We start from the raw sequence: 27,753 nt of genomic DNA, 5'->3' as shown, positions 1-27,753 counted from the left end.
CTCGCCACCTGTCAAGCACAGACCAACACCGAATCTCTAAAAGTAAGTAATATTCTGCTGCTGTCTGCCTCTACTTAGCCTACTTCTCGGCAGAGTGCAAAGGTAATTTATGATTTTCTTATATTACCCACCTAGTAGCAGTGGTCATTAATGCATGCCGGAGGTTCGTGCTCTAATTTCTAGTTCTGCAAGACATTTTCCCACCATCATTCGGCCAGCAAGGGGAAGGAGGAGTTGACGTAAAGCTCCTGATCACCAGTCTTAGCGTACCACTGCTTCAGGTCTCTTGGCGCTATTGATTTACACTTTCAGATGGTGTTCCCCAACGCCGTTTTCATACATGTTTCCTAGTATTGCTTCTGGTAGTCCATGAAAACACTCAAATATGGATTACAGAAATGCGTTTCTTGATTCAGTATTTCCTCTCAAAATCAATATCTCATCCCACGTGAACGCTTACAAATTTTTGATGTTTCCTTGGGTGTTCTAGTTCCTCGTTGCTTTTAACAATGTCCGCTGATTCACACACAGTAACGTTTACTCCATCGAAAGCCGGCCGCTGTGAGCGAGCTGTTCTAGGCGCTTCAGTCCGGAACCGCGCTGCTGCTACGGTCGCAGGTACAAATCCTGCCTCGGGCATGGATGTGTGTGGTGTCCTTATGTTAGTTATGTTTAAGTAGTTCTAAGTCTAGGGGACTGATGACCTCAGATGTTAAGTCCCATAGTGCTTAGAGCCATTTGAACCATTTTTTTCCATCAAAGGCCGAAGGCCAATAAGAAACATTGCTCTGAGCAGGAAATTATTCACATTTTACATTTAACTGGATATATATATATAGGCATCTTTGTCACTAAGTAATTTGGTAATCGAAACAACTAATTTCCAGAGGCTGGCCCTGCGAAACAGCTATCGAAAATTGATATTTGACTGGGCTGGTAAAAGCTATTGAGGGTTTAACGTATAAACTCTCACAGAATATCGCTTTCCGACGTTCGGTTTTCGTCCTCTGGAGGCTGCAGATATACGTAGCGATGAAGACGCCAACCCCGGTGTCCCCTTTGCTGCTATTCGAGCGGAGTAGGGTGTGGTGTGGCACTTGAGTTCACCCTCTCCCTCCTCTCGCTATCATTTGAAGCAAACATGAAACGACGCTCTACACACATTAATTACAGTCACCTACTCTCAATAGCTACACTAACAACATAGCTTTTACACACTTCAGGAGAGGAGCAGTTGCGCGTTTAAGAACAAAAAAAAAAAAAAACTATCCGGTTAGAAGGCCGAACCTACACGTACGAGGCCCCCGGGTCAGCAAAGAGATATACTTTCTTTGTGATAGGCTGCCCATAATCTTTGTTACCCACTTACCAATTTTTGACAGGAAATCTACTCTATCATGCTACAGGGAGAAAATTTTTCATTTCGGTCAGTAAATTGCTTTTGCGCTTCAATTACAGTTGCATAACCTATTAAAAATTGTTTCTTATCTGTTTTACTGTCGTTCATGTGTATTGCATGACCTGTGCTCATTCTTATTAAATTGTTGGCACCTGGCTTACATACGACATTAACATGGAGATATAGCTCTGAAAGCTTCCACTACTACGAAAACATACAAGCATGAACCCAGTCGGTATCTGGTCGTCGTTCAAACTTGTAACGGAGAGATGAGCTTAAAAGCCCTTCGGTTTATTTGATTCTGATGTTCACAATAATCTCCATGTCTCGCCCCCCCCCTTCCCCCCTTCGCCAGAACATCGTTTATCTATCTCTCTCTCTCTCTTGATACTTAAACAATTGTAAGTTAGGAACGAAACTGTGAGTGTTCTTGGATACTGCTTTCATTGTCACTTGCTAATGAAGCAAAAGAAAAGCTGATATTTAAGGTCCCACGTACAAAGAAGTCACTGGAAGAATGAAATTTTCACTGTGCAGCGGACTGCGTGCGGATATGAAACTTCTTCGCAGATTAAAACTGTATGCCGGACCGCGACTCGAACTCGGGACCTTTGCCTTTCGCAGGCAAGTGCTCTCCCGACTTTTTTTATTTTTTTATTCTCGTTTCGTTCGATATTGATCATTGCATTTGTGCAGGGCAGACCTCCCATGACACCCGTTCAAGTTCATCGTTGATCCATCCACTCAGTTTTTTTTAGTGCAGAGGGCAGGTAAACCTCTGACCGAACACGCTGAGCTACTGTGCCAGCAGATTCGACTGAGCTACCCAAGCACGACTCACGCCCCGTCGTCACAGTTTTACCAGTACCTCCCCTCCTACCTTCTGAACGTCACAGAAGCTCTCCTGCGAAACTTGCAGACTGAAAATTTCATTCTGGAAACATCCCTCAGGCTGTGGTAAAGCCGTGTCTCCGCAATATCCTTGCTTAGGAAATTGGAAATTTGTGGTAAGGGCCTTACGGGACCAAATTCCTCAGGTCATCGGTCCATAGGCTTGCACACTACTTAACCTAACTTAAACTAACTTACGCTAAGGACGACACACACACTCCCATACCTGAGGGAGGACTCGAACCTCCGACAGGGGGAGCCGCGCGGACCGTGACAAGACTCCATAGACCGCACGGCTACCCCGCGTGAAATTCTTGCTTCCCGGACTGCAAGTTTCGCAGGAGACCTTCTGTGATGTTTGGACGGTAGGAGACGAAGTACTGTCAGAATTAAAACTCTGAGGACGGAGCGTTAGTCGTGCTTGGGTAGCTCAGTCGGTAGAGCACTTGCCGGCAAAAGGCAAAGGTCCCGAATCCAAGTCCCGGTCCGGCACACAGTTTTAATCTGCCAACAAGTTTGAAGTACTGGAAGCCGAAACGGAGCGTACCTCGTTTTTGGCTAGGTCATGGCATGACATGGAGCTACGCCCTTTCATGGAAACATCCTTGCATTCCGATGAAGGTATTCAGGATGACGTGATGAATCAAAAGCACGATGGTAAAATCACTATTTGAACCCTTCTCGTCCCAGCGTCATAACATCTGTGCCGTTTCCTTCTACATCGACCACAGAGTTCCACTATAACGCATCGGATAATACCATCACTGGCAATTTTAGTGGACATTCCATACTGATTGCAGTCTTGATGCTTTATTTGTACCTTTGTTGGTCTACCTCTACGTAACTTCGAACGTGTTCGTGTTGCCCGATAACATTCCGAAAATTAGGCGCAGCTTTGAACTACACTGGGACAGTCAATCACAACGTATTCTTTGTAACGTGTGACTTCCAGATAGAATTTTTCACACTCCAGTTAAGGTGATATCTGCCGGCAGATTAAAGCTGTCTGCCGGACAATGAATCGAAACCTTACCTGCCGCTCGTGATGCTCTTACTGAATTATCCAGGTACGTCTCTCGGAACACCCCCACAGCTACAAATCAACCCGCTCTTTTCCAGGTATTGTTTAAATCAGACGTTTCTGAAATCATTCCTGCATACCTCCTGCCCTAGTATTCCGGGACGGAAGAATGTCGCAGATGAATATCTTAGCCGCATCTCGCTTATAAAGGAAGGTACGGGTAGAACTAAAACTGTGAGGGGGTTCGTGAGTTGTGACTAAATAGCCCAGTCAGTAAGACCAGTGCCTGTGGAAAGCAACGCCCAGGGTTAAAGCTCCAGACCGATATCGAATTGTAATCTCTCGGAAGTATTCAGTTTCTGATTTCCCTTTGAGTAGAAATGCAACACGTACATGTCGAAGGAAACAACAGCAACTCGATATCACAGAAAAAGTCTCAGCAAGAGAACTTGAAATCTAAATAAATGCGAGAGTCTTTTCAGTAGATACTGGTGAACGCAGAGCTGTGGAACAGCTTTGGCGGGACACTTCTTACAGATGTCCAGATAAGAGCCCGAAAATATAAATGGAATGGAGCTTCCTATGGTGTTTAAAGACGCGCTTAAAACTAATAGTGTTAATGATCTTGCGAGCAAATGAAGATGTGCTGTTAAAGTCGTTTCGCACTTGTCAGACGACTGCACTTGTAATACATTTGTGTAACGAAAAGCTCTAATTTGGCCGACAGATGTTCCTGGGTGTGCTGCTGCTGCTGCCCCTGCTGGCCGAAGGGTTGTTCTTCAACGACCTCGTCTGCAAGCTGCCTGATGCCTCGACTGAGAGCCTCAACATCACCACGGTAAGTTGTGCAGAAGTTGTAATGGAGGAAGATGGATACTGTCGTTGTCATCTACTGTTTTTATCATGTCTTGTATTCTATAAAAAGTGCCTGACGTCAGAAACAAAAGAAACAGACTATTAAAGCTACACAAGAGCTTCCGCCTCAGTGTGAGACGCTACTAGAGCTAATTGCTGCTGCCTGAAATTGTAGAAGCCTAAGAACGCATACATTGTGCAAACCTGCCTCCTGGAGAAAGTTTGTGGGATTATGCTAGCGGCCACGTTATCCGCCAAGCCTGATCTAAGCGCCATTGTCTGTAGAATATAAAAATGCAACTCAACTGTGAGGGCTCACATAAAAAAACGGAACCTTGTTATTCGTGGTGGTACTGTTGTGTGATACAGGTTATCACTTTCAGAAATAGTTAATTTGTTGTGCTGTAACTGGCATTTGTAGAAAGAGAGAACCATAACGTATATTGTTTATGTAATTGTCATTTAGTGTAAAACACACAACATACGGTAACTAAAAGTTGAAATCACACATTTTTAATACACTAATCGTCTCATACTGATTCATGTTACTGTGTCACTGATGTCGCAATACACTTTAAATCATATTGGCTTTCTTGCGAAGACTAAAGAGTTATCTTTTCCTTTCCATGACAGGCAGAGAAGACGTGGTACACGCAGTACCAGTACAACATCCCCGGTGCACCGCTGCTCGGCTGTCTCGTTGTGACGCAGTCGCCGCGTGAGAGCAGCGACGAAATGAACATCAATGGGACCTTCAGCAGGGTGCCACTGTAAGTCTTGCCGTTCTGGTATTCAAAAATGTTCAAATGTATGTGAAATCTTATGTGACTTAACTGCCAAGTCCCTAAGGTTACACACTACTTAAATTATCCTAAGACAAACACACACACACACACACACACACATACCCACACATACCCACACACAGACACACACATACCCACACACACACACACACACACACACACCCATACCCGAGGGAGGACTCGAACCTCCGCCGGGACCAGCCGCACAGTCCATGACTGCAGCTCCTCAGACCGCTCGGCTAATCCCGCGCGGCTTCTGATATTCCTCACGAGTCACCTCACGTAGCTAACGGCAGAATTTTCTATTTCTAAGTGAAAGAATTCATTAAGTTGTTGCCTCTGGTCTGTTCAGTGTAGTTACCGCTTAACATCACGTACTTACGCTGACAGTTGCACTACCGAAAAATATTCGTATTAATCACTTCCTGCACATCACTCTGTTCGTTCTGCTTCTGTATCTCTATCTCCTGTATTGCTCTTTACTCTTGTGTCTCCCTCGTTTCTGGGAATCGAAAAGCACCAAGTGAATACCTTCTGCATCTACATCTACATATATACTCCGCTAGCCACCAAGCGGCGTGTGGCGGAGGGCGCAATTCGCGCGAGTCATAATTTCCCCCCCCCCCCCCCCCCTCTGTTCCACTCGCGGATCGCGCGAGGGAAAAACGACTGTCTAAACGCCTCAGTACGAGCTCTTATTTCCCTTATCTTTGAATGATGATTATTAAGCGATTTGAAAGTTGGTGGTAATAATATATGCTCTACATCCTCGGTGAAGATCTGATTTCGGAATTTAGTGAGCAGCCCCTTCCGTTTAGCGCGTCGCCTATCTGCAAGTGCGTCCCACTTCAAACTTTCTATGAGATATGTAACGCTCTCGCGATGACTAAATGTACCAGTCACGAATCTTGCCGCTCTTCTTTGGACCTTCTCAGTCTCTTGAATCAGACCCAACTGTAAGGGTCCCATACAGACGAACAATACTCCAAGACTGGACGAACTAACATATTGTAAGCTATTCCCTTTGTTGAAGGACTGCATCGCTTCAGGATTCTACCAATAAACCGCAATCTAGGGTTCGCCTTACCCGTTACTTGTGTAATCTGATCATTCAAAAATGGTTCAAATGGCTCTGAGCACTATGGGACTCAACTGCTGTGGTCATAAGTCCCCTAGAACTTAGAACTACTTAAACCTAACTAACCTAAGGACAGCACACTACACCCAGCCATCACGAGGCAGAGAAAATCCCTGACCCCGCCGGGAATCGAACCCGGGAACCCGGGCGTGGGAAGCGAGAACGCTACCGCACGACCACGAGATGCGGGCTCTGATCATTCCATTTGAGATCATTTCGAATAGTCACACCCAGATACTTGACTGATGTTACCGCTTCCAAAGACAGATCATTTATTTCGTACTCTTGTATTAATGGGGATTTTCGCCTTGTTATACGCAGTAGGTTACACTTACTAATATTGAGAGATAACTGCCAGTCATTACACCACGCATTTTGTGTGTGAAATCTTATGGGACTTAACTGCTAAGGTCATCAGTCCCTATGCTTACACACTACTTAACCTAAATTATCCTAAGGAGAAACACACACACCCATGCCCGAGGGAGGACTCGAACCTCCGCCGGGACTAGCCGCACACACCACGCATTTATTTTCTGCAACTTTCGTGTGATACTACTTTCCTGTAGACTACAGCATCATCGGCAAACAGTCTAAGGCCGCTGTCAATACCATCAACCAGATCGTTTATGTAAATCGTAAAAAGCAGAGGACCTATTACACTGCCCTGGGGTGTACGTAGCAAAACGACGATGTTTCTTGTTAAAATTTTAGGCTAAGAGCTCCCATCGCGTAATATTAGAGAAACTAAAAACCCCGAATAGTAGCATAAATCTACTAATCATAAAAAATTAAACACTGTGAGGAAATGGAGATAAGGATTACAAAAGAATAACATTTACATAAATGATATTTTTCTATTACTGATTTATGTGAAAGAGAACATAATTAGTGACAACTTTTAAGCAATTTGATGTTAGTGATCAGAGTGTTCTCCTTCCATATTCTGTTTCACACTAGTGACAGCAACTTTGTGGATCCGAAATCAAATGGATACTGTGACTGGGTATTTCTCGTTTCGCCATCTGTGTAGTAGGTTACGTACGCGAAATGCAGTCTTCCTTTCTAACTCTGTATCGGATTTTACTACAAACTACCGGTTTCCTTGACTAAGTCCCCTTCATTCTGTTTATTCATTCACATCGTGGTACCGAGCCGTTCAGTTACGTTTCTCTATTCTGCGCAGCACCACTCTGTCCTGGGCATGCTCTAGTTGATCGGCAGCCTCTATTTTTGTCTTTCTCCGGGATAGTTGCAGCTATTGCATTACAGACTGTGGTGCTCCATTGCTGCTGTCTCCTACCTTTCGTGAAGAATTCGCTAATTGTACGTTCCAGTAGCGTTCGGTCAGCTGTACCTATCGTTTCACAGTCGCAGATCGGTTGCTCTGCACTTTTAATTTTATGTAAATATACAGGGTACCTAGCAAGTCCTGTCAAACAGTGAACAAGATAGCGGTTGAACCAGTGCCAAAGGACTTTCAAATCTCCTGTCATGAGTACAATAAACGCCTTCTGACGGGGATGCTGTTGTCTTCTCGAGTGCCAAGAATTTAATTTGCTCCACACTGCCAAAATTTCTTCATTTTCAGAAGATGGCTGTGAACCGTAAAATTACTGCTGATTCACCAAAGGTTATTAATCTCAATCAATACACAAAATGTAAAGTGGAAGTAGGTGCCAAGGAATAACTGGTGAAATTACACACAATTTTCAGTAACACTCTTTATTCATATTTGGTGCATGACTATGATATTTTAAAAAAAAACACCAATCATTTAACAAATAAGTCACAATTTACGATAGGAAAGGACTTTTAAATTATTATAAAAAATTTCACGCCAGTAAAAGGCAAATACAGGCAAGCAATTTAACGTATACAACGCGACGCTGTATAATATTTCAAGCTCAGCTAAATTACAGGTGAATTTCACTTCATTCATTAAATGGCGCAGAATCTAAATTGTCTGCAACATATAAGGACAATCCTGTTTACAAAAGTTCTCAAAATAGAAAAACCAAAACGCATGAGTCATGCACACGGGGGGACACTCACAGTTAATAACATTAACATTTCCAAAATATATTTAAAAAGCAATTTTTACAAATTTATGCCAGTTAACTTACGGCAAACACACGCTCGCCAGGTAGGACTTGCGAACTTTTACAAAATTCTCCTTTTAAGGCAACAATTTCTACCCGTAATGAAATGGCAAACCTTTGCATGGCAAGAAAGCACACTAATAACCAACTACTTGTATAAAACACATAAGCACGTTGAGTAAAAGCCTTAAAAGGTATTGAACTGGAAAAGCTAGAAACAATATAAAAAATCTACTACGGCGTACATTAACAACCTTGCTTGATTATAGCCAAATATACATAAACACAAATTTACGCAAGTTACAGCTTCCAGATGAGCAGGAATTCGTTATGCAATTGACTAGTTCTTACCCCGAGGCAAAAGGAATTTTTCTTCTTTCTTAGAGTACCTTTTACACGTGAGTCTAGTAATACTAGTTATGGCAGGCGAGAGAATGAATCAGGTCTTAGTGCCTTGCATTTTAAACATTACAGCCATTGGTGCCTTAGACTTTCACAGACATGGCAGAGGCTAACAGTCGAATAAACCCGTAGGTAAGCTGTGGCTAACAGTCGAATAAACCCGTAGGTAAGCTGGGAGGGGAAAGAAGCAATCCGAACCACAGATTTACTCTGACACCCCCCCCCCCTTTCGTCCTCAAAAGGGGACAAACGGACCCCCTTTCTAATATTACCACCTTCCCGCGGGTGGGCAGATGAGAATGAATGGTGGGAAACCCCCCAAAAATACGGCTGGTATAATTAACAAGAATAAGTAAATTGAATTGAATTAAACTTCACAAAATCTGTTAACGATCAATACTCGACTTCTGATGCGTTACGACTCCCAGGACTGAACCAACGCAGCACCTCCAAATGTTCTGCCGAGCCGCCCGCTACCAGCCGTTTCAACGAACGCAGGAAGACGCGCCGAGTTTCAGAACCTCCTCACCAGTCGACAGCATACGGTCGAACTGCAGATTAGGCCCCTTGCGGACCCACGCACAGGAAGATTCGTTTCGCGACGAGCAGTTAACGCCCCATACCACGGAGCCGCTGCTCGCGTCGCTTACGCTGATGCCGCGGTCTGCGTGCTGACCCTCTAGCACCGGCAGAGAAGTCGCTTCTTGATGCCCCGACTGCCAACTCTCCCCGAGAGCCCATACAGCCACACCTTAAACTCACGCGAACAGCCCACTTTTCCCCTTTTCCGCTAGAGGGAGACACCGAAGCTTTCAATTGCGACAAAGGCGCCACCGCCAGAAAACGGAGGGCGACTGCTTCACGCTACGCGCTGCGGCGCGCTTTTCAAGGCTAACTTTACTACGGCTCAGGCTGAAATTTCCCTGATTTAGAGATCAAAAGGAGAATCCATAACGAACAAGGATTTGAAATAATACACTGTACAGTCAGCTTAATGTGCCCACCTAAAAACCTAGATAATCCCCTTTTGCAGGGCGAGACGTGCAGGAAGAGAGTCAGTGATGTTCTGGAAGGTACCGACAGGGATCTGGAGCCGTGCCGACTCCAGTGCCGTGTCCAGTTGCGCTATGTTTCTCGGTTTATGACCCACGGCGCTAACAGCTCGATCGAGGTGGTGCCACCGATTCTCGATTGGGTGTGAATTCTGGGAGTTCGGTGGCCAAGGTAGTACGGTAAACTCATTCTCGTACTCTTGGAACCACCCACGTACACTGCGAGCTGTGTGACACGTTGCATTGCCCTGCTGGTAGGTGCCATCGTGCCGAGAAAAAACAAACTGCATGCAGAGGTGGACGTCGTCCCCAGGGACAGACGCACATATCTGCGTTGACCCACTATCTTTCAGAGCAACGAGATCGCCCAGGGAGTGCCGCGAAAACATTCCCCAGGCCATAAATCTCACTCCTGGATGCAGTGCATTTGCTGTCAGAGGTTTCACGTCATAAACATGTACAGATAGTGTTGAGGATCAGTGAACAAAGCTCAAAACCATCGTACAATATGCACTGGCTGAGTATGTGCCAAGCAATATCGTAAGAGGTGGAAAAGAGCCACCGTGGTACAACAACCGAGTTAGAAAACTGCTGCGGAAGCAAAGGGAACTTCACAGCAAACATAAACATAGCCAAAGTCCCGCAGACAAACAAAAATTACGCGGAGCGAAATGCAATGTGAGGAGGGCTATGCGAGAGGCGTTCAATGAATTCGAAAGTAAAGTTCTATGTACTGACTTGGCAGAAAATCCTATGAAATTTTGATCTTATGTCAAAGCGGTAGATGGATCAAAATAAAATGTCCAGACACTCTGTGACCAAAATGGTACTGAGGATGACAGACTAAACGCCGAAATACTAAATGTCTTTTTCCAAAGCTGTTTCACAGAGGAAGGCTGCACTATAGTTCCCTCTCTAGATTGTCGCACAGATGACAAAATGGTAGATATCGAAATAGACGACAGAGGGATAGAAAAACAATTACAGTCGCTCAAAAGAGGAAAGGCCGCTGGACCTGATGGGATACCAGTTCGATTTTACACAGAGTACGCGAAGGAACTTGCACCATTCTTGCAGCGGTGTACCGCAGGACTCTAGAAGAGCGTAGCGTTCCAGAGGATTGGAAAAGGGCACATGTCATCCCCGTCTTAAAAAGGGACGTCGAACAGATGTGCAGAACAATACACCTATATCTCTAACGTCGATCAGTTGTAAAATTTGGAACACGTATTATGTTCGAGTGTAATGACTTTTCTGGAGACTGGAAATCTACTCTGTAAGAATCAGCATGGGTTTCGAAAAAGACGATCGTGTGAAACCCAGCTCGCGCTATTCGCCCACGAGAGTCAGAGGGCCATAGACACGGGTTCCCATGTAGATGCCGTGTTTCTTGACTTCCGCAAGGCGTTCGATACAGTCCCCCACAGTCGTTTAATGAACAAAGTAAGAGCATGTGGACTATCAGACCAATTGTGTGATTGGATTGAAGAGTTCCTAGATAACAGAACGCAGCATGTCATTCTCAATGGAGAGAAGTCTTCCAAAGGAAGAGTGATTTCAGTTGTGCCGCAGGGGAGTGTCGTAGGACCGTTGCTGTTCACAATATACATAAATGACCTTGTGGATAACATCGGAAGTTCACTGAGGCTTTTTGCGGATGAAGCGGTGGTATATCGAGAGGTTGTAACAATGGAAAATTATACTGAAATGCAGGAGGATCTGCAACGAATTGACGCATGGTGTAGGGAATGGCAATTGAATCTCAATGTAGACAAGTGTAATGTGCTGCGAATACATAGAAAGAAAGATCCCTTATCATTTAGCTACAATATAGCAGGTCACCAACTGGAAGCAGTTAATTCCATAAATTATCTGGGAGTGCGCATTAGGAGTGATTTAAAATGGAATGATCATATAAAGTTGATCGTCGGTAGAGCAGATGCCAGACTCAGATTCATTGGAAGAATCCTAAGAAATGCATTCAGAAAAAAAAGGAAGTAGGTTACAGTACACTTGTTCGCTCACTGCTTGAATACTGCTCAGCAGTGTGGGATCCGTACCAGATAAGGTTGACAGAAGAGATAGAGAAGATCCAACGTAGAGCAGCGCGCTTCGTTACAGGATCATTTAGTAATCGCGAAAGCGTTACGGAGATGATAGATAAACTACAGTGGAAGACTTTGCAGGAGAGACACTCAGTAGCTCGGTACGGGCTTTTGTGGAAGTTTCTAGAACATACCTTCACCAAGGAGTCAAGTAGTATATTGCTCCCTCCTACGTATATCTCGCGAAGAGACCATGAGGATAAAATCAGCGAGATTAGAGCCCACACAGAGACATACCGACATGCTTTCTTTCCACGAACAATACGAGACTGGAATAGAAGGGAGAACCGATAGAGGCACTCAAAGTATCCACCGCCACACACCGTCAGGTGGCTTGCGGAGTATGGATGTAGATGTAGATGTTTCTCGGTTTAGGACCCATGGTGCTAACAGCTCAATCGAGGTGGTCCCACGGATTTTCGATTGGGTGTAAATACTGGGAGTTCTGTGGCCAAGGTAGTACGGTAAACTCATTCTCGTACTCTTGGAACCACGCACGTACACTGCGAGCCGTGTGACACGTTGCATTGCCCTCTGCATGCAGAGGTGGACGTCGTCCCCAGAGACAGACGCACATATCTGCGTTGATCCCCTGTGTCTTCCACACGAGATCGGCCAGGGAATGCCACGAAAACATTCCCCAAACCATAAATCTCCCTCCTGGATGCAGGGCATTTGCTGTCAGAGGTTTCACGTCATAAATGCCAAAGGCCATCTGCCCGAAGGAGCATATTCATCTGAAAAGGCCATCTCTCGCCACAGTGGACGTCCAGTTGCAGTACTGGAGTGCAGATTCCGACCTTCGTCGCCGATGAACAGCAGTCAGCGTGGGTGAATGAACCATACGGAGCTACGTTCACCGATCGGTCGTTATGGAGACATTGCTGGTAGTCCCTTGGTTCAGCTGGGCGGTCGCATCTATTCGCCGTACGCACCTCTGCAGCTGTCGCTCATGTCTATCATCAATACGATATTGCAGTGCCTGTGTTTTTCAGAATTACGGTGCAAAGTTCCTTCGGACATGCATTTATGCCCGAAACAATATCGCAACGTATTCTGAACAATATAGGCACTGCAGTATCGTACTCATTCGCCGTCGCCGGGCAAGCGACTTTTAGTTGAATCGTCTCTCCTGTACAGTAATATACATAATGAATGTACGAGTACAGGTTGTAGTCACATGGTCTGAGACATATGAAGGTTTGTGTCTTGCCGTGTAGCAAGCTCAGATAGCCTAATGCTAAGGCAACAGCTCGCGATAAGCCGTTAATTCGGCCTCAAATTCCGGTCCGGCACAAATTTTCATTGTACTCGTTCCATTGTACAGCTGATGGTTGTCCATTTTCGCAACTGCGAATGCATTTCATGGCTGCCATCTATGGCCCATGCTGCACCATAGTCACCTCGCCGTTTGCTTTTGGTAGCGCCATTTTGCCACGTACGGTATACTTTTTCCACTGTGCAAGCGAACTGTTTACAAACCTAACTGTATGGAAAATGCTTCCGCCCTTGCCAAAGATCGTGTCCTTTTGGGCGTCAGATAAATGCTTCCGTTTCCGCGTTACGACAACAATTTCACTGTTTTTTTGCGTCCGTCCGACAAACTTTATACAGGGTGTATCATAATTAATGGCTTAAACACATACAGTTGAAAGTACACGATAATAAAAGCAAAAAGTCTCGGTAAACAAAGGGTCGAAAATGCATTCCTTATTAGCTACGAGCAATTTTTCATCTTCGATACTGTGAAGCAAATCTCTTCTACTGCAAGCTCTTTGCTTTCCACATTTTGGGAAATGGTAATGTGGACCAAAACAAGAAAAAAATGTCCGGTAAACATGCGATCTAAAATGCATACCTTAAGAGCCATGAGCACTTGCTCACTTCGCTACTTGGAAACACAACTCTTCAAATGAACAATTGCTCATAACTTTTAAGATAAACATTTGAGAGTAAATGTTAACTGGATATTTTTTCTTGTTCTGTTCCATATTACCACTTCCCAAAATGTGGAAAGCAAAGAGCTTGCAGTAGAAGAGATTTGGTTCACAGTATCGAAGATGAAAAATTGCTCGTAGCTAATAAGGAATGCATTTTCGACCCTTTGTTTACCGAGACTTTTTGCTTTTATTATCGTGTACTTTCAACTGTATGCGTTTAAGCCATTAATTATGATACACCCTGTATAAAGTTAGTCGGACGGACGCAAAAAAACAGTGGAATTGTTGTCGTAACGCGGAAACGGAAGCATTTATCTGACGCCCAAAAGGACACGATCATTGGCAAGGGCGGAAGCATTTTCCATACAGTTAGGTTTGTAAACAGTTCGCTCGCACAGTGGAAAAAGTATACCGTACGTGGCAAAATGGCGCTACCAAAAGCAAACGGCGAGGTGACTATGGTGCAGCATGGGCCATAGATGGCAGCCATGAAATGTATTCGCAGTTGCGAAAATGGACAACCATCAGCTGTACAATGGAATGAGTACAATGAAAATTTGTGCCGGACCGGAATTTGAGGCCGAATTAACGGCTTATCGCGAGCTGTGGCCTTAGCATTAGGCTATCTGAGCGTGCTACACGGCAAGACACAAACCTTCATATGTCTCAGACCATGTGACTACAACCTGTACTCGTACATTCATTATGTATATTACTGTAAAGGAGAGACGATTCAACTAAAAGTCGCTTGCCTGGCCTCTATACTCTCCACAGCTAGTGCTACCAACTACTGTCTGTGAGTATTTATTGCACACTGATATTCAACTTAATTGGTGGTCTCGGCAATGTGGTTGGACCGCATAAATCAGAGTAGTGGATTGGCACTCGAATCCGGTCATCAAAAGGCCTATTCGGGTAGCTCTTCCTTCTCTCAAAAATTAAGAGATATTCGCACTGTTAACTGATTTTCTCTGGTTTACTTATACGTCACCTGCGAATATAACATCCTTTAAAGGATCTATTATAGTGTACTTTCGGGCGTTAATTCTATTTCCTGCACAATGTTCCACGACCGACCCAGGCAACTAGTGCGCATGAGAGAACAGCTCGCAGCACTTGAAGAAAATGACTGGATTGGCTGTTTAAATATTGTGCATAAAATGCATGCATCTCTGTTAAATACTAGAAAGTCCATCATGAAGCAGTAACGCCGAGGAAAACTTTTTAAAGATCTATTATAGTGGAATATCGAGACCTGTATAATATGAAATTAAAATGTCCATGTGCATTAATTTTTGTACATTGAACTATGAAGTTAGAAATCTCAGTTTTATTTGTAATTAACGGTACAAAATTTTATTTTCCAGTGTTCCTGTGAATGCTGTCGGCAAATTCACCGGCAACCGCATGGATACCGAAGTGGACGGCATTTGTAAGTGGGAATTAATTTATGTGAATATATCGGATCTATGGCACGCCGCAAATTTCATGCACGTCACAAATACCGTTTCTGACAAGCAAACATTTTTCATCTCTGTACTCTTAATCCTCGACCGGGATTAAGGAAGTAATAAAGCCCACAAAAGCAATGCATATACTGATCGTGAAGTCGTCTAAGTTCCAGGAAGCGTCATTTGCTTCTTCGAATTCCTTCGATGCTGCAATATAACAAAAATATTTTGTATTCCCCCCCCCCCCCTCATTCAAAGTCTGCATTCAGCATTTCCCCAATGACGTCAGCCTATTGACAACGTGAAGATTTTGTCCAGTAACTATACTTCTCTGTAAAAGTACGGGAATAATACTCATTTATAATAAGTCTTTCGGTAGTGTGCAGCCATCCGGCAGTAACTGTAACCCGAAGAAGACTGTAATATAAGAATAGAAACTTCGAGCACAGAAGAAATTTGAAGAAGAACGTAAGGGGATCTAAAGATAGTAAAGGTTTTGTCATCAATGACAACATCGGCGAAATCATGCAGACTTAAATATATACCTATATTGCTTAGTAGTGGTTAACATGACTTCCGTCAGAAGGAACAGCAGACGCTCGTGTTTACTAGCTGATCGCTTGCACTGTGCAATCGCAAACGGCGTAGCATTGGTGCGTTTGATTGTATATAACTGATCTACTACGGGAAAGTGGCAAGCGATTTCGGTTCCACCTCGTATTGGCAACTAATTACCATGTATTTACATGGTAACTAAATACATTATTATCAAAGTGGGCAACGGCCTTGCCGCAGTGGCTACACCGGTTCCCGTGAGATCATCGAAGTTAAGCGCTGTCGGGCGGGGTCGGCACTTGGATGGGTGACCATCCAGGCCGCCATGCGCTGTTGCCATTTTCCGGGGTGCCCTCAGCCTCGTGATGCCAATTGAGGAGCTACTCGACCGAACAGTAGCGGCTTCGGTCAAGAATACCATCATAACGACCGGGAGAGCGGTGTGCTGACCCCACGCCCCTCCTATCCGCATCCTCCACCGAGGATGACCCGGCGGTCGGATGGTCCTGGAAGGCCACTCGTGGCCTCAAGATGGAAGACGGACTGCTTTATTATCAAAGTAGTGTTGAAAGTTATGAGCAGAGTACACATTGCATACATGGGTGTGATTAACACCATTATAGGTTTTCTGATGATAGATTAGCAATCAAGCACTCATCGAGGAATGAATATTTGGCATGCAGCTTCAACATGTTTGCTTGTTCAGTCTTCCATTTATCAAACACTGTGTAGATGAAATTTTCTTGCAGTTTAAAAATTAAAACAAGGTGTTTTCTTCGTGTACTAACAAGGAAACACCACCACCTTGACCTCATATTTTACGGAGCAAAAAGCATACTCGCAACATATCAGCCCCAGCAGTCGATCCCGCGTGAAAATTTGGGCCAGAAGTATAATAGTACGCAGTTGCGACATTTTGAAAGTACTGTTGTTTTAACTTTGGCGCGCACCAGTTTTTTGTCACTCGCTCCACCCCGCTGCAGCCGCCTTACGCCTCAACACGAAACATCATACATGCAATGGAGAGACAACCAGAGCCTTCTTATTCGTGGAATGTTGAAGACAAGGAGACTGGAGTTTGAAGGTAGACACACCAGCCCAACTTATTTTGGTTCAAATGGCTCTGAGCACTATGGGACTTAACATCTATGGTCATCAGTCCCCTAGAACTTAGAACTACTTAAACCTAACTAACCTAAGGACAGCACACAACACCCAGCCATCACGAGGCAGAGAAAATCCCTGACCCCGCCGGGAATCGAACCCGGGAACCCGGGCGTGGGAAGCGAGAACGCTACCGCACGACCACGAGATGCGGGCAAACTTATTTTGAGATCTTTTTCGAGAACATGCTATTCTAAGCGAAGAACAGTGATCAATATGAGAACATAATACGTCAACCTCACACATATTTGTCTGTTGATATTATGTAGCTATGCCACAGATAAGGAACGAATACCCCTAAGCAACTAAGAAATTTTTATGTAATGAAGTTAATGGCCTTCGATCTGCAATTTAATCATGCCAAAAGTGTTGGAGAGTAGCGCATCTCCTGTAAATATATATGAGAAATTCGCTTTTAACAGCGTCAGCCTTAAAAACAAATGAAGCATAAGCATTACATCGATGCTGATATTTAAATAGCGCGACGCTACTCCTTTAATGACAAACTAATTCGTTTCACTCATTTACTCTGTATTTGTAAATCGCAACATACGAGTGTTCAGAGCAAAGCAGTTCCTACACAAGTTACAGGTTAGAAACCGCGCACTTTGACATCAGCAGAGCGTATTCCCGCCCGCATCTCGTGGTCGTGCGGTAGCGTTCTCGCTTCCCACGCCCGGGTTCCCGGGTTCGATTCCCGGCGGGGTCAGGGATTTTCTCTGCCTCGTGATGGCTGGGTGTTGTGTGATGTCCTTAGGTTAGTTAGGTTTAAGTAGTTCTAAGTTCTAGGGGACTGATGACCATAGATGTTAAGTCCCATAGTGCTCAGAGCCATTTGAACCATTTTTTTAGCGTATTACCAATATCAAAACTGTAATTCACAAACCTCTTACTCACTCCACTGTGTAGTTCTTGTGCTAGGGCATTTGGCGGCTACATTGGGGAGGAGCGAGTGACAAACAACCAGTGCGTACGAAAAGTTCAACAGCTGTATTTTCAGAAGGTAGTAACTGCCCAATTTTCGCACTGGATCGATTTCTGGGATTGATACCTAGTAACTGTGTTGTCTTCTCCTTCAACTATGAGGCCATGTTGGTGATGTCTCCTTATGAGAGGTAATTCCTTCCAGCCTGTACTCTATGATTGTTTTATGTTGCAGGGGACCTCCCGTTGAGCGGCCCGCATAACGTCGTCTACACCGACGACGAGATCTTCATTGAACATCTCTGCGTGTCGGGAATCGGTAAGTTTGAGTTGCCGGTTGAGGTCTCACACCTAGCACCGTGATAATGGCTGGTGCGGGAGGCGGGAGGGGGGGAGGTGGATGTTGGTGCTCTCTGGCTCTGTACCGTTCCCTGACTCACAAGTGCCTTCCACGAGGTGCAGAATAGATGATGAGTTCCTTCAATAATGACAGATTAACTGGCACGTGACCACCGCGGCTTCTGACCTCGACTCCTTAGCGAACACGGGCACTTGACACCGTAGCGCTCTGCAAACGTGCCAGCTACAGTCGTTTCATCTCCGACAAGCGCTACCGATTTCACAACATGGACACTGAACAGAGTCCACAGCCCTAAAATTAATCACTAGTGAAAATAAATGTAGCTCCATCTTGCACTCAGGGGCTTGGGACAGCGGTTGGTCGATGGAATCTAATAACACTATACCAACAGCCGTTACTTTGATACTGTTTTATTAGGCAACCTGACTTTCCAGTAATGTCGTCTTCACATGTGTGAAGGGTACAAATGCTCATGAAGTTCGGATATCTACGGAGTCAGATACGAATATTGGTGCCTAGGCCTGTATATGCACGAGTGGCGTTTGGTGTCATTAATGCTACAGCCTGAAGATTACGTGATGGGAAAGTCGAAGCAATATCAAAATAACAGCTATTGGTACAATATTATTATATTTCATTGATTACAAGGCGAAAACCGCGACGATAAAAAGGAAGCTAGATGCGGTGTAATCTATGCAGGCTAATACTTGTGTTAACATCCTAGAGGTTCTTATCCAATTACCAATCGTGATGTAAACAGGGCTTAAGAAAACTCAGGACAGTTTCATGTTATTGCTGTAGTGGTTTGAGTCCAAAGACTGGTCTGATACAGCTTTCCGAACAGACTGCCGTCAACGTTCCGCTTCCGTACATGGCTATACTCTAGACAAATATTTTCAGAAAATATTTTAAAACAGTTAAATTTGTATTAGATGTTAACAAATTTTTTTTCGGAAATGATCTCTTGGTTGTAGCCAGTATGCATATTAGATCCTCTCTATTTTGGCAAGCGTCAACTATTTTGCTGTCTTAATAGCAAACCTCATCTACTACTAATTCTCTTGGCATCGTCTAACTTAATCCGACTACATTCCATTACTCTTAATTTACTTATAGCCTCTTTCCAAGACTTAATTCCGTTAAGCTTCTCTTACAAGTCCTTTGCCGTCTCTGACAGAATTACAGTGTCATCAGGAAACCTTAACTTCTAATTTCTTCTCCCCGAACTCTAATTTCCCCTCCATTTTTTTTTTCTTTAGTTAACTTTACTGCTTGTATTGAGCACAGATTGAGTAACATCAGGGACATGCTACAACCGTGACTTACTCCTTTCTCAACTATGTCTTACCTTCCACACCTTTTGACTTATCACTGCAGGCAGGTTACTGCAGAAGTTGTAAATAACCTTTCGCCCTACGTATTTCACTCCTGCTACCTTCTGCATTCAGAGCGTATGCCAGTCAGCAGTTTCAAAAGCTTCCTCTAAGTCTACAAATGTTATCAACATAGGTCTGCCTTTGTTTAACCTACCTTCTAAGGTCAGTCGTAGAGTCAGTATTGGTCCAAAATTTCCTTCATTTCTTCAGAACTCAAACTGGTCCTGACGTAGGGTTGACAGTTCTCTAATCGAAAATAAGGGAGATCCTAAAATTTGCTGAAATGTTATACGGCATAGGACGTTAACACTACACTATCGACGTTTTCTGTAATATTTCAATTTTTAGCTTTGAAGAGTCCACAATTAAAATACATAAAACACTTGAATGCACAAACATATATATATATATATATATATATATATATTTGCAACCTGATTTGCGTTCGGAAAGAAACATATCATTTTCACTTATTTGAAAAATTTCTTACAGGTTTAATTGAAATTTATTACAATTTGCAGTTCAGCTTTAATGATATCAACAGAATTTCAGCTTCTCACATCAGCCCATTTATTTCAGAACTGAAACCACACTTTCCGTGTGGGTATTGGATCCTGGGCTACTCATAGTAAAATACAGGATTTTTTTCAAATTCTGTACACTAATCACTTTGCATTTAGAATGACAGAACATCTAATACTAACATAAACTTACATGCATTCAAGTTTCAGTGTATGCGTCTGCAACAAATTTAATGTTGGAGGTGCCGCTAAAACACTCTTCCAATTTGGAAGAGCACCAACTTTTCTATTCTGATGTACATAATTTGTGTCAACAATTTGCAACCATGACATATTAAATTGATAATCTGGTAATATTCACACCTGTTAGCAACTACTTTCATAGAACTACTTCCATAGCATCTAGAATACCTTCCGATAATGTTTATTGCTGCAATATCTCCATATGCGTCTAAATCTACACACATACTCCACAACTGCGTGTCGTAGGGTACCCTGTAACACTACTAGCCATACTATTTTCTATGCCACTCGCAAGAAGACCGAGGGAAAACCGACTCTCCATATGACTCCGCAAGAGTCTTAATTCCTCGAACTTTTACCTTCGTGATTCTCAGGCAAAAGGCATGTTGGCAACAGTAGAATCATTTTGCAGTCAACTTCAGATGGCGGTTCGCTAAATTTATGCAAAAGTGTTCCTCGAAAAGAACGTCGCATACCCTCTACGGATTCCAATTTGAGCTCACGAAGCATCTCTGTAATACTTGCGTGTTGTTCGAACCTACCGATAACAGATCTAGCAGCCTTCCTCCGAACTGAGATGATGTCTTCGTTTAACCCGACCTGTTTCCCATCCCAAACACTCGATCACTACTCAAGAACAGGTCGCATCAGAGCCATATATGCGGGCTTCTTTACAGATGAACCGCACATCCCTAAAATTCTCCCAGTAAAATAAAGTTGATCATTCGCTTCCACTACGAAAATCATCACATGCTCGTTCCATTTCATATCGCTTTCCAACCTTACTCCCACTTATTTAAACTTCGACCCCTTCACTCACACCACAGCATCAGCAGCAAACAACCGCAGATTGCTGCCCACCCTGTTCGCCAGGTCATTTATGTATACAGAAAATAATAACGGTCCTCCCTGGCGCACGTCTGACGGTATCCTTGTCTCTGATGAACACTCGCGTTCACGGACAACACAGTGGGTTCCGTAATTTAACAAGTCTTCTAGCGACTCAAATCTGGGAACCTATTCGATATGGCTGTACCTTCGTTAACAGTATCTTGCGGCACAGCGTCAAATCCTTTTCAGAAATCTAGAAATATGGAATCTTCCCGTTCCCCTTCATCCGGAGTTCAAAGTATATGACGTGAGGAAAGAGCTAGCTGGGTTTCACACTAGCGATGCCTTCTAAAATCGTCTCTAGGAAATTTATTATATTCGAACTGAGAATATGTTAAGGAATTCTGCAGAACCGATGTTACGGATATTGGTCTGTAACTTTGTGGGTCCGTTCTTTCACCCTTCTCATAAACAGTAGTGACCAGCGCTTTTTTCCAGTCCTTTGGGACTTCAGGCTGGTGGAGAGATTCACGATAAATAGAAGCTGCGAAGGGACCAGTGCCATAGAATACTCTTTGCAAAAACCGAAATGAGATACCATCCGGATCTGGCGACTTATTTGTTTTCAACTCTTTCAGTAGTTCCTCTTGACACGCTCGGAAAAAGTATATGGTTAACGTATAAACTGAAGCGCCAACAATAATTCCTTAAGGCCCAGAAACTTCGCAAATTAATTGGCCGTAACACAAGATGCAGTTTTCTGAGCCACTATTCAACCTCTGTATCAAACATGCAAACGGAGAAAGAAAAGACAGATGGGGAAGTGGGACTGAAATTTTGGGTTAATCTAAGACAACGATGAGATTCGCTGCTGACATTCCTATCCTTTTCAAAAGAGGCGAAAAATCACAGGACCTTTTGAGTTCTATGAACAGTCTGCTGAGCACCGCATTACTTAGAGAAAGCATTCCTTTCTAAAATAAGGCTGCTAATATCACAGGTTTCAATTTAAGGAAATTTCTGAGAACGTACGTCTGGAGCACAGCATAGTACGGAAGTCTTCTACAGGCTTTTGGAAAACCGGACAAGAAGAGAATTGAATCATTTAATTAATGATATTACAGGGTGGCACTGAAACTAAAAATAGAGACGTGGAATGAGCTGGCGAGTCAAGAGAAGTTGCAGAACACTAACTAGATGAAGGGAGTGGATGACAGGATATGTGTTAAGTAGATCAGTGAATTACGATTATGGTACCAGAAATATAGAAAAAATTGTAAGATAAGACATTTATTGTAACAAAATAAAAAAAATTGAGGTCGTTGAATGTAATTGGCGAGCAACAGCAAACCAAGTAGAAGACTTGTGACGGAAAAAGACAAATTTTTAATGTCAGAAAGACTGATTGAAGGCAACTGATTCCCAGCATGATTTGATAGAAGCAGCCCGCAGATTCAGGAATTCTGTCACGGACATTTTTCAGAAGTGGGATGTTAGTATGAAGTAGAAACTTCAGACAAGAGGTAAACCACGTCAGCACTGCGGTAATTTAAGGGATTAACTGGCGTGCACCATCGAATTCCAAGGCGAACTGAATCTGCTCTGCATCTTCTTGGTCGCTATGTTACGAGTAAATCAGTATTAATTAAGTCTAACAATTTTCAATTTACTATATATCTGAGTTTTTGCTGTTAACTTCTCTGTCTCTGCTGTTCACCTACGTGTGTTCCCTTCTTCTACAATCTTTCTCAATAATTTTCTTTCCAGTAGTATAGAGTCCGATGGCCACTCTCATTCTCTTTGCTAATCCTCGGCAGTAGATGGCAATGATAGAAATAACAATCGCTACTGGACATAGGTCCTTCTTTCTGCTGACAAAAGTAATTTTGCTACACCACTGCTTACAGCAGCTAAAACTGTGGCTTTGGCTTTGTATTTCATCTTTACAACTTTGATGTTTCTAGTACTTAATGTCGGGGTTAAATCTCTAAAATATCCTTATCAGCAGTTCTGGCAAATTTCCGAATTGCTGCACTATAATGGTGATATACAAAATCATTGATTCAATGTCCATCAACTTCATTACTTCACCGCACTTTTTACCTTCTACAGTTTAATTTTCTTAGAATGAAATTTCCAGCACCTTTCTTTTTGCAGTCCACTCCACTGTTCCGGCGGAGCAGAAATTCTATTCCGCTCTTCAGAATAATTTGTAAAATAGGTAACCCTATTGCGTACTTGATAAATACAGTCATAACCTTTTTTCACTGTAAAATTATTTTTAATCTGTGTAAGGACTATGCATCGTACCAAAGTACAAAGGAGGCGAACTATACAGTGTGCACTCTTCGTTAGGCGTGGGGACAAGTACAAATTTCTATTAAAACGGATCGTTGTACCGAAAGAGGAACGTCATATCTCGCACAAAATGGTGTGCGGTAACATCTACATAATGCAACAATGTAACACTGGTAACACGCCTCGGCATTCGCATCTGCGTACAACAAGCACGATAGTGTGAAATATTTTGGTTAACATATCGAAAATAATGCCGCGTCGAGCTAAAAGTGCAACCAATCTGTGGTCAAAGAGCACTACACCACTGCTGTTGTGAAGTGTGGTTTTCTCAGTGAAGAGTTCATAATTCTTGTAATGTTTGAAATTGTCAAGAAAGAGTATTAATATCTACCTATGACTTTCGGAGCCTATAGATGTAAAGAAATGTTCTGCTAAAAACAAATCTTTCTTACAGAGAATTCCTTTATTCTGACGACCGAAGAGACTCTCAGTGAGGAACTGGAGGCTAGGATCTGGGAAATAGTCGAGAATCATCCCGAGGTCAGCAAGTCGAAGTACGTGAAGACCGTCTGCTGATGTCCCTACGAGTGAAACCTACGAATATACTATTTGTGGCAAATAAATACTGATTTCCACATCAGCTTGTCTTTCATATTCACATACCTTAGCCTCCTTTACCTTCCTCATTGTCACTACGTAAAATGTACGACTGAGACACTGGCACCGTATATTGGTCTATCTACAATGAAGCGCCAAAGAAACTGGTATAGGCGTGCGTATTCAAATACAGAGATATGTAAACAGGCAGAATACGGCGCTGCGGTCGGTAACGCCTATATAAGACAACGAGTGCCTGGCGTAGTTATTAAATCGGTTACTGCTGCTAAAAGGGCAGGTTATCAAGATTTAAGTGAGTTTGAACGTGGTGTCATAGTCGGCGCACAAGCGATGGGACACAGCATCTCCGAGTAGCGATGAAGTGGAGATTTTCCAGTACGACCATTTCACAAGTGTACCGTGAATATCAGATATCCGGTAAAACACCAAATTTCCGACATCGCTGCAGCCGGAAAAAGAGCCTGCAAGAACGGGATCAACGACGACTGAAGAGAATCGTTCAAAATGACAGAAGTGCAACCCTTCCGCAAATTGCTGCAGATTTCAATGCTGGGCCATCAAAAAATGTCAGGGTGTCAACCATTCAACGAAACACCATCGATATGGGCTTTCGGAGCTCAAGGCCCGCTTGTGTACCCTTGATGACTGCACGACAGTTAACTTTAGGCCTCTCCTAGGCCCGTCAACACCAACATTGGATTGTTGATGACTGGAAACATGGTGCCTGGTCGAACGAGTCTTGTTTCAAACTGAATTGAGCGGATGGACGTGTACGGGTATGGAGACAACCTCAAGAATCCATGGACTTTTCATGTCAGCAGGGGACTGTTCAAGCTGGTGGAGGCTCTGTAATAGTGTGGGTCGTGTGCAGTTGGAGTGATATGGGACCCGTGATACGTCTAGATACGACTCTGACAGGTGACACATACGTAAGCATCATATCTGATCATCAATTCATGTCCATTGTGCATTCCGACTGACTTGGGCAATTCCAGCAGGACAATACGATACTCCACAGATCCACAGTTGCTACAGAGTGGCTCCAGGTACACTCTTCTGAGTGTAAACAATTCCGCTGGATACCAAACTCCCCAGATATGAACATTATTGAGCATATCTGGGATGACTTGCAACGTGCTGGTAAGAACAGACCTTCACCCCCTCATACTCTTACGGATTTACGGACAGCCCTGAAGAATTCATGGTGCAAATTCCATCCAGCAGTGCTTGAGACATTATTGGAGTCCATGCCACGTCGAGCTGCGGTACTTCTGAGTGCTCCCTGGGGCCCTACACGATATTAGGCAGGTGTACCAGTTTCTTTGGCTCTTCAGCATACAATACTAATTATCTGTGTCCAATAGCACCTCAGAAGAAAAAGACCTTCTTCTGGTGACTTCTATCTCACTGAGCATCTCCGTTACATTTTCATATTTCTATTACTCAATAATTTCAAAAACGTACGGATATTTAGAAAGTCTGATGTCCATCAAATAACTGATTGTACACTGTAAATAGGAGAATTATCTCATCAGGCCACTCAAATTCGGAATTCGATTAAACTTTCTTGCTGTCGCGTCTCATTTAACGGCCCAGGACATTTAATTTCAGTTATTAATTTGTGATCTCTTCGTAAATAAAGAATAAAAACACGGAAGACCAACGAATTTTTTTCAAAATTCGATTGAAATTTGGGTGCCGGAAGGTTTCGCTGAATGCGCCCAATAAAACTTAACCATCATACATTTTATGCGACGGAAAGCATTTAATTCTACATACCGCATTTTCAGAGCCCTGAAATTTTGTGCCTTGAAAGGAGCAGTTAATGAACTTTCTGAAAGTTTAAACCAGTCTGTAGGACCGAGAACTGAAATGGCACCTTCGACTTCAGTGGCAAATACTCTTACCGATCCTGGAATTCAAATACTCCTAACGACCTTCCTCAAAGTCAGAATATCGCTGTAGCTGTCTTCTAACACTGTAAACTTAATGACGTGTCGGGAAGTTTCAGCACAGAGAAAAGTTCATTCCGGTTTCCGTGCATTTAACTAAAACGGAGAGGGTGATGGGTTCACCACTTTCATTAAGGAATTATATTACAAGCGAGTACGATCTATATTACTAACAAGGGAGACTCCCCATCACTCCCTCACGGATTTAGTGGTAAGATGGCCCAATGTGTAGCCCGTCACAAACCGAATACAGGTCAAGAACGAAAACAGGAAGAAGGTGTACCGAACTGTGGAAAAATGCAAAATAGTGAACGGCCCAAGATCAAGGTGTGCAACATCGAGCAAATTGCGAGAACGTCGTAGTCATTGTGGTGTGGTTAGGATGTTCGACTGAGAAGCGTGAGATCCGTGTTCAAATATTCCTTGTGCCCCATACTTTTTTCACAAAATTATGAATTTTGTGTCCTGTCATTGACGTGTCTGTTCTGCTTCTGTAGTCTTGGTAACTTTAACTGTATTGTATTTTATTGAACTGGGGACCTAGAAACGACGGAGAAGCTTCGTCCACGCCCTGTCCCTCAGTGGTTCACAACCCCACAACAGGCTCCAGCAGTCCACTCACCCCACCACCGCCCCACCGCCCACACCGAACCTGTGCGGTTAGGCCCCCAGTGGACCCCGCCCCCTCCCCCCGAGAACGTCTCACACTAGAGTGGTGTAGCCCCAATTGTTTGCGTGGTGGAGTAATTATGCTGTACACGTACGTGAAGAGTGTTTGCGCAGCAATCTCCGACATAGTGTAACTCAGGCCGAGGCAGATGGAAAACAGCCTTAAAAACCATCCACAGACTGGCCGGCACTCCTTCCCGCTCGGAAAGCAGTGCGATAGACGGCACGGCTAACCGGGCGGGCTTGGTAACTGTCATACTATACATTGGTTATAGAATACGAGTCATGTGGTAACAACGTGATAAATAGTGACAGCAGGCGAGAAGCCACATACAACTGTCACAGAAATCAAAATAACAAATAAACGGGTGTCACCTAAAAAGGAATTCAAGAGTCAAAAATTTGCGAAACGGAATTCAAGAGTCTTATCATGTGGTACTTGTGAAGAATAAATTTCACTTCCTTACACCTTTCCATGCAGCTTTACTGTATGGACAAATGATGGCGTCCTCTTGGGTAAAATATTCCAGAGGTAAAATAGTCCCCCATTCGGATCTCCGGGCGGGGTCTACTCAGGAGGACGTCGTTATCAGCAGAAAGAAAATTGGCGTTCTACGGATCGGAGCGTGGAATGTCAGACCCCTTAATCGGGCAGGTACGTTAGAAAATTTAAAAATGGAAATGGATAGGTTAAAGTTAGATATGGTGGGACTTAGTGAAGTTCGGTGGCAGGAGGAACAAGACTTCTGGTCAGGTGAATAGAGGGTTATAAATACAAAATCAAATAGAGGTAATGCAGGAGTAGGTTTAATAATGAATAAAACAATAGGAATGCGGGTAAGCAACTACAAACAGCACAGTGAACGCATTGTTGTGGCCAAGATAGACACGAAGCCCACGCCTACGACAGTAGTACAAGTCTATATGCCGGGTAGTAGAAGTAGGAGTAGAAGGGTTTGGTGGGCGCACGACAGCAAGGTCTTCAGCGCCCGTTCAGTATCATAGTGAGACGGGTGTCAAGAAAAAAAGAATCAGAACATTGACATAAAACGGAACATAAAACACGGGGAACAAACATT

General features: G+C 43.6%; 1 protein-coding gene and 1 pseudogene across 1 annotated transcript; both read left to right on the top strand.

The window, feature by feature from the left end:
- On the top strand, positions 1-24,075 carry LOC126198540 (uncharacterized). Its single transcript, XM_049934942.1, has 6 exons — positions 1-42; positions 4,039-4,149; positions 4,800-4,936; positions 15,079-15,143; positions 18,041-18,124; positions 23,890-24,075. The coding sequence occupies exons 2-6, from the start codon at positions 4,039-4,041 to the stop codon at positions 24,009-24,011; spliced, it is 519 nt and encodes a 172-aa protein (XP_049790899.1). The 5' UTR covers positions 1-42; the 3' UTR covers positions 24,012-24,075.
- Positions 15,939-16,056, top strand: LOC126199912 (5S ribosomal RNA; annotated as a pseudogene).
- Positions 24,076-27,753: the final 3,678 nt, after the last annotated feature.

The sequence above is a fragment of the Schistocerca nitens genome, chromosome 8 (genome assembly GCF_023898315.1).
Source record: "Schistocerca nitens isolate TAMUIC-IGC-003100 chromosome 8, iqSchNite1.1, whole genome shotgun sequence".
Lineage (NCBI taxonomy): Eukaryota > Metazoa > Arthropoda > Insecta > Orthoptera > Acrididae > Schistocerca > Schistocerca nitens.
Note: the sequence above shows the minus strand (reverse complement) of the source record. Positions and strands in the feature narration are given on the sequence as shown.

Bases quoted from the DNA above. Each gene is read 5' to 3' on its own strand.
- LOC126198540 (XM_049934942.1), top strand. From the start codon at position 4,039: ATGTTCCTGGGTGTGCTGCTGCTGCTGCCCCTGCTGGCCGAAGGGTTG. The intron at 4,150-4,799 runs GTAAGTTGTGCA...TTTCCATGACAG, and splicing joins AGAGCCTCAACATCACCACG to GCAGAGAAGACGTGGTACAC. The intron at 15,144-18,040 runs GTAAGTGGGAAT...TTTATGTTGCAG, and splicing joins TACCGAAGTGGACGGCATTT to GGGACCTCCCGTTGAGCGGC.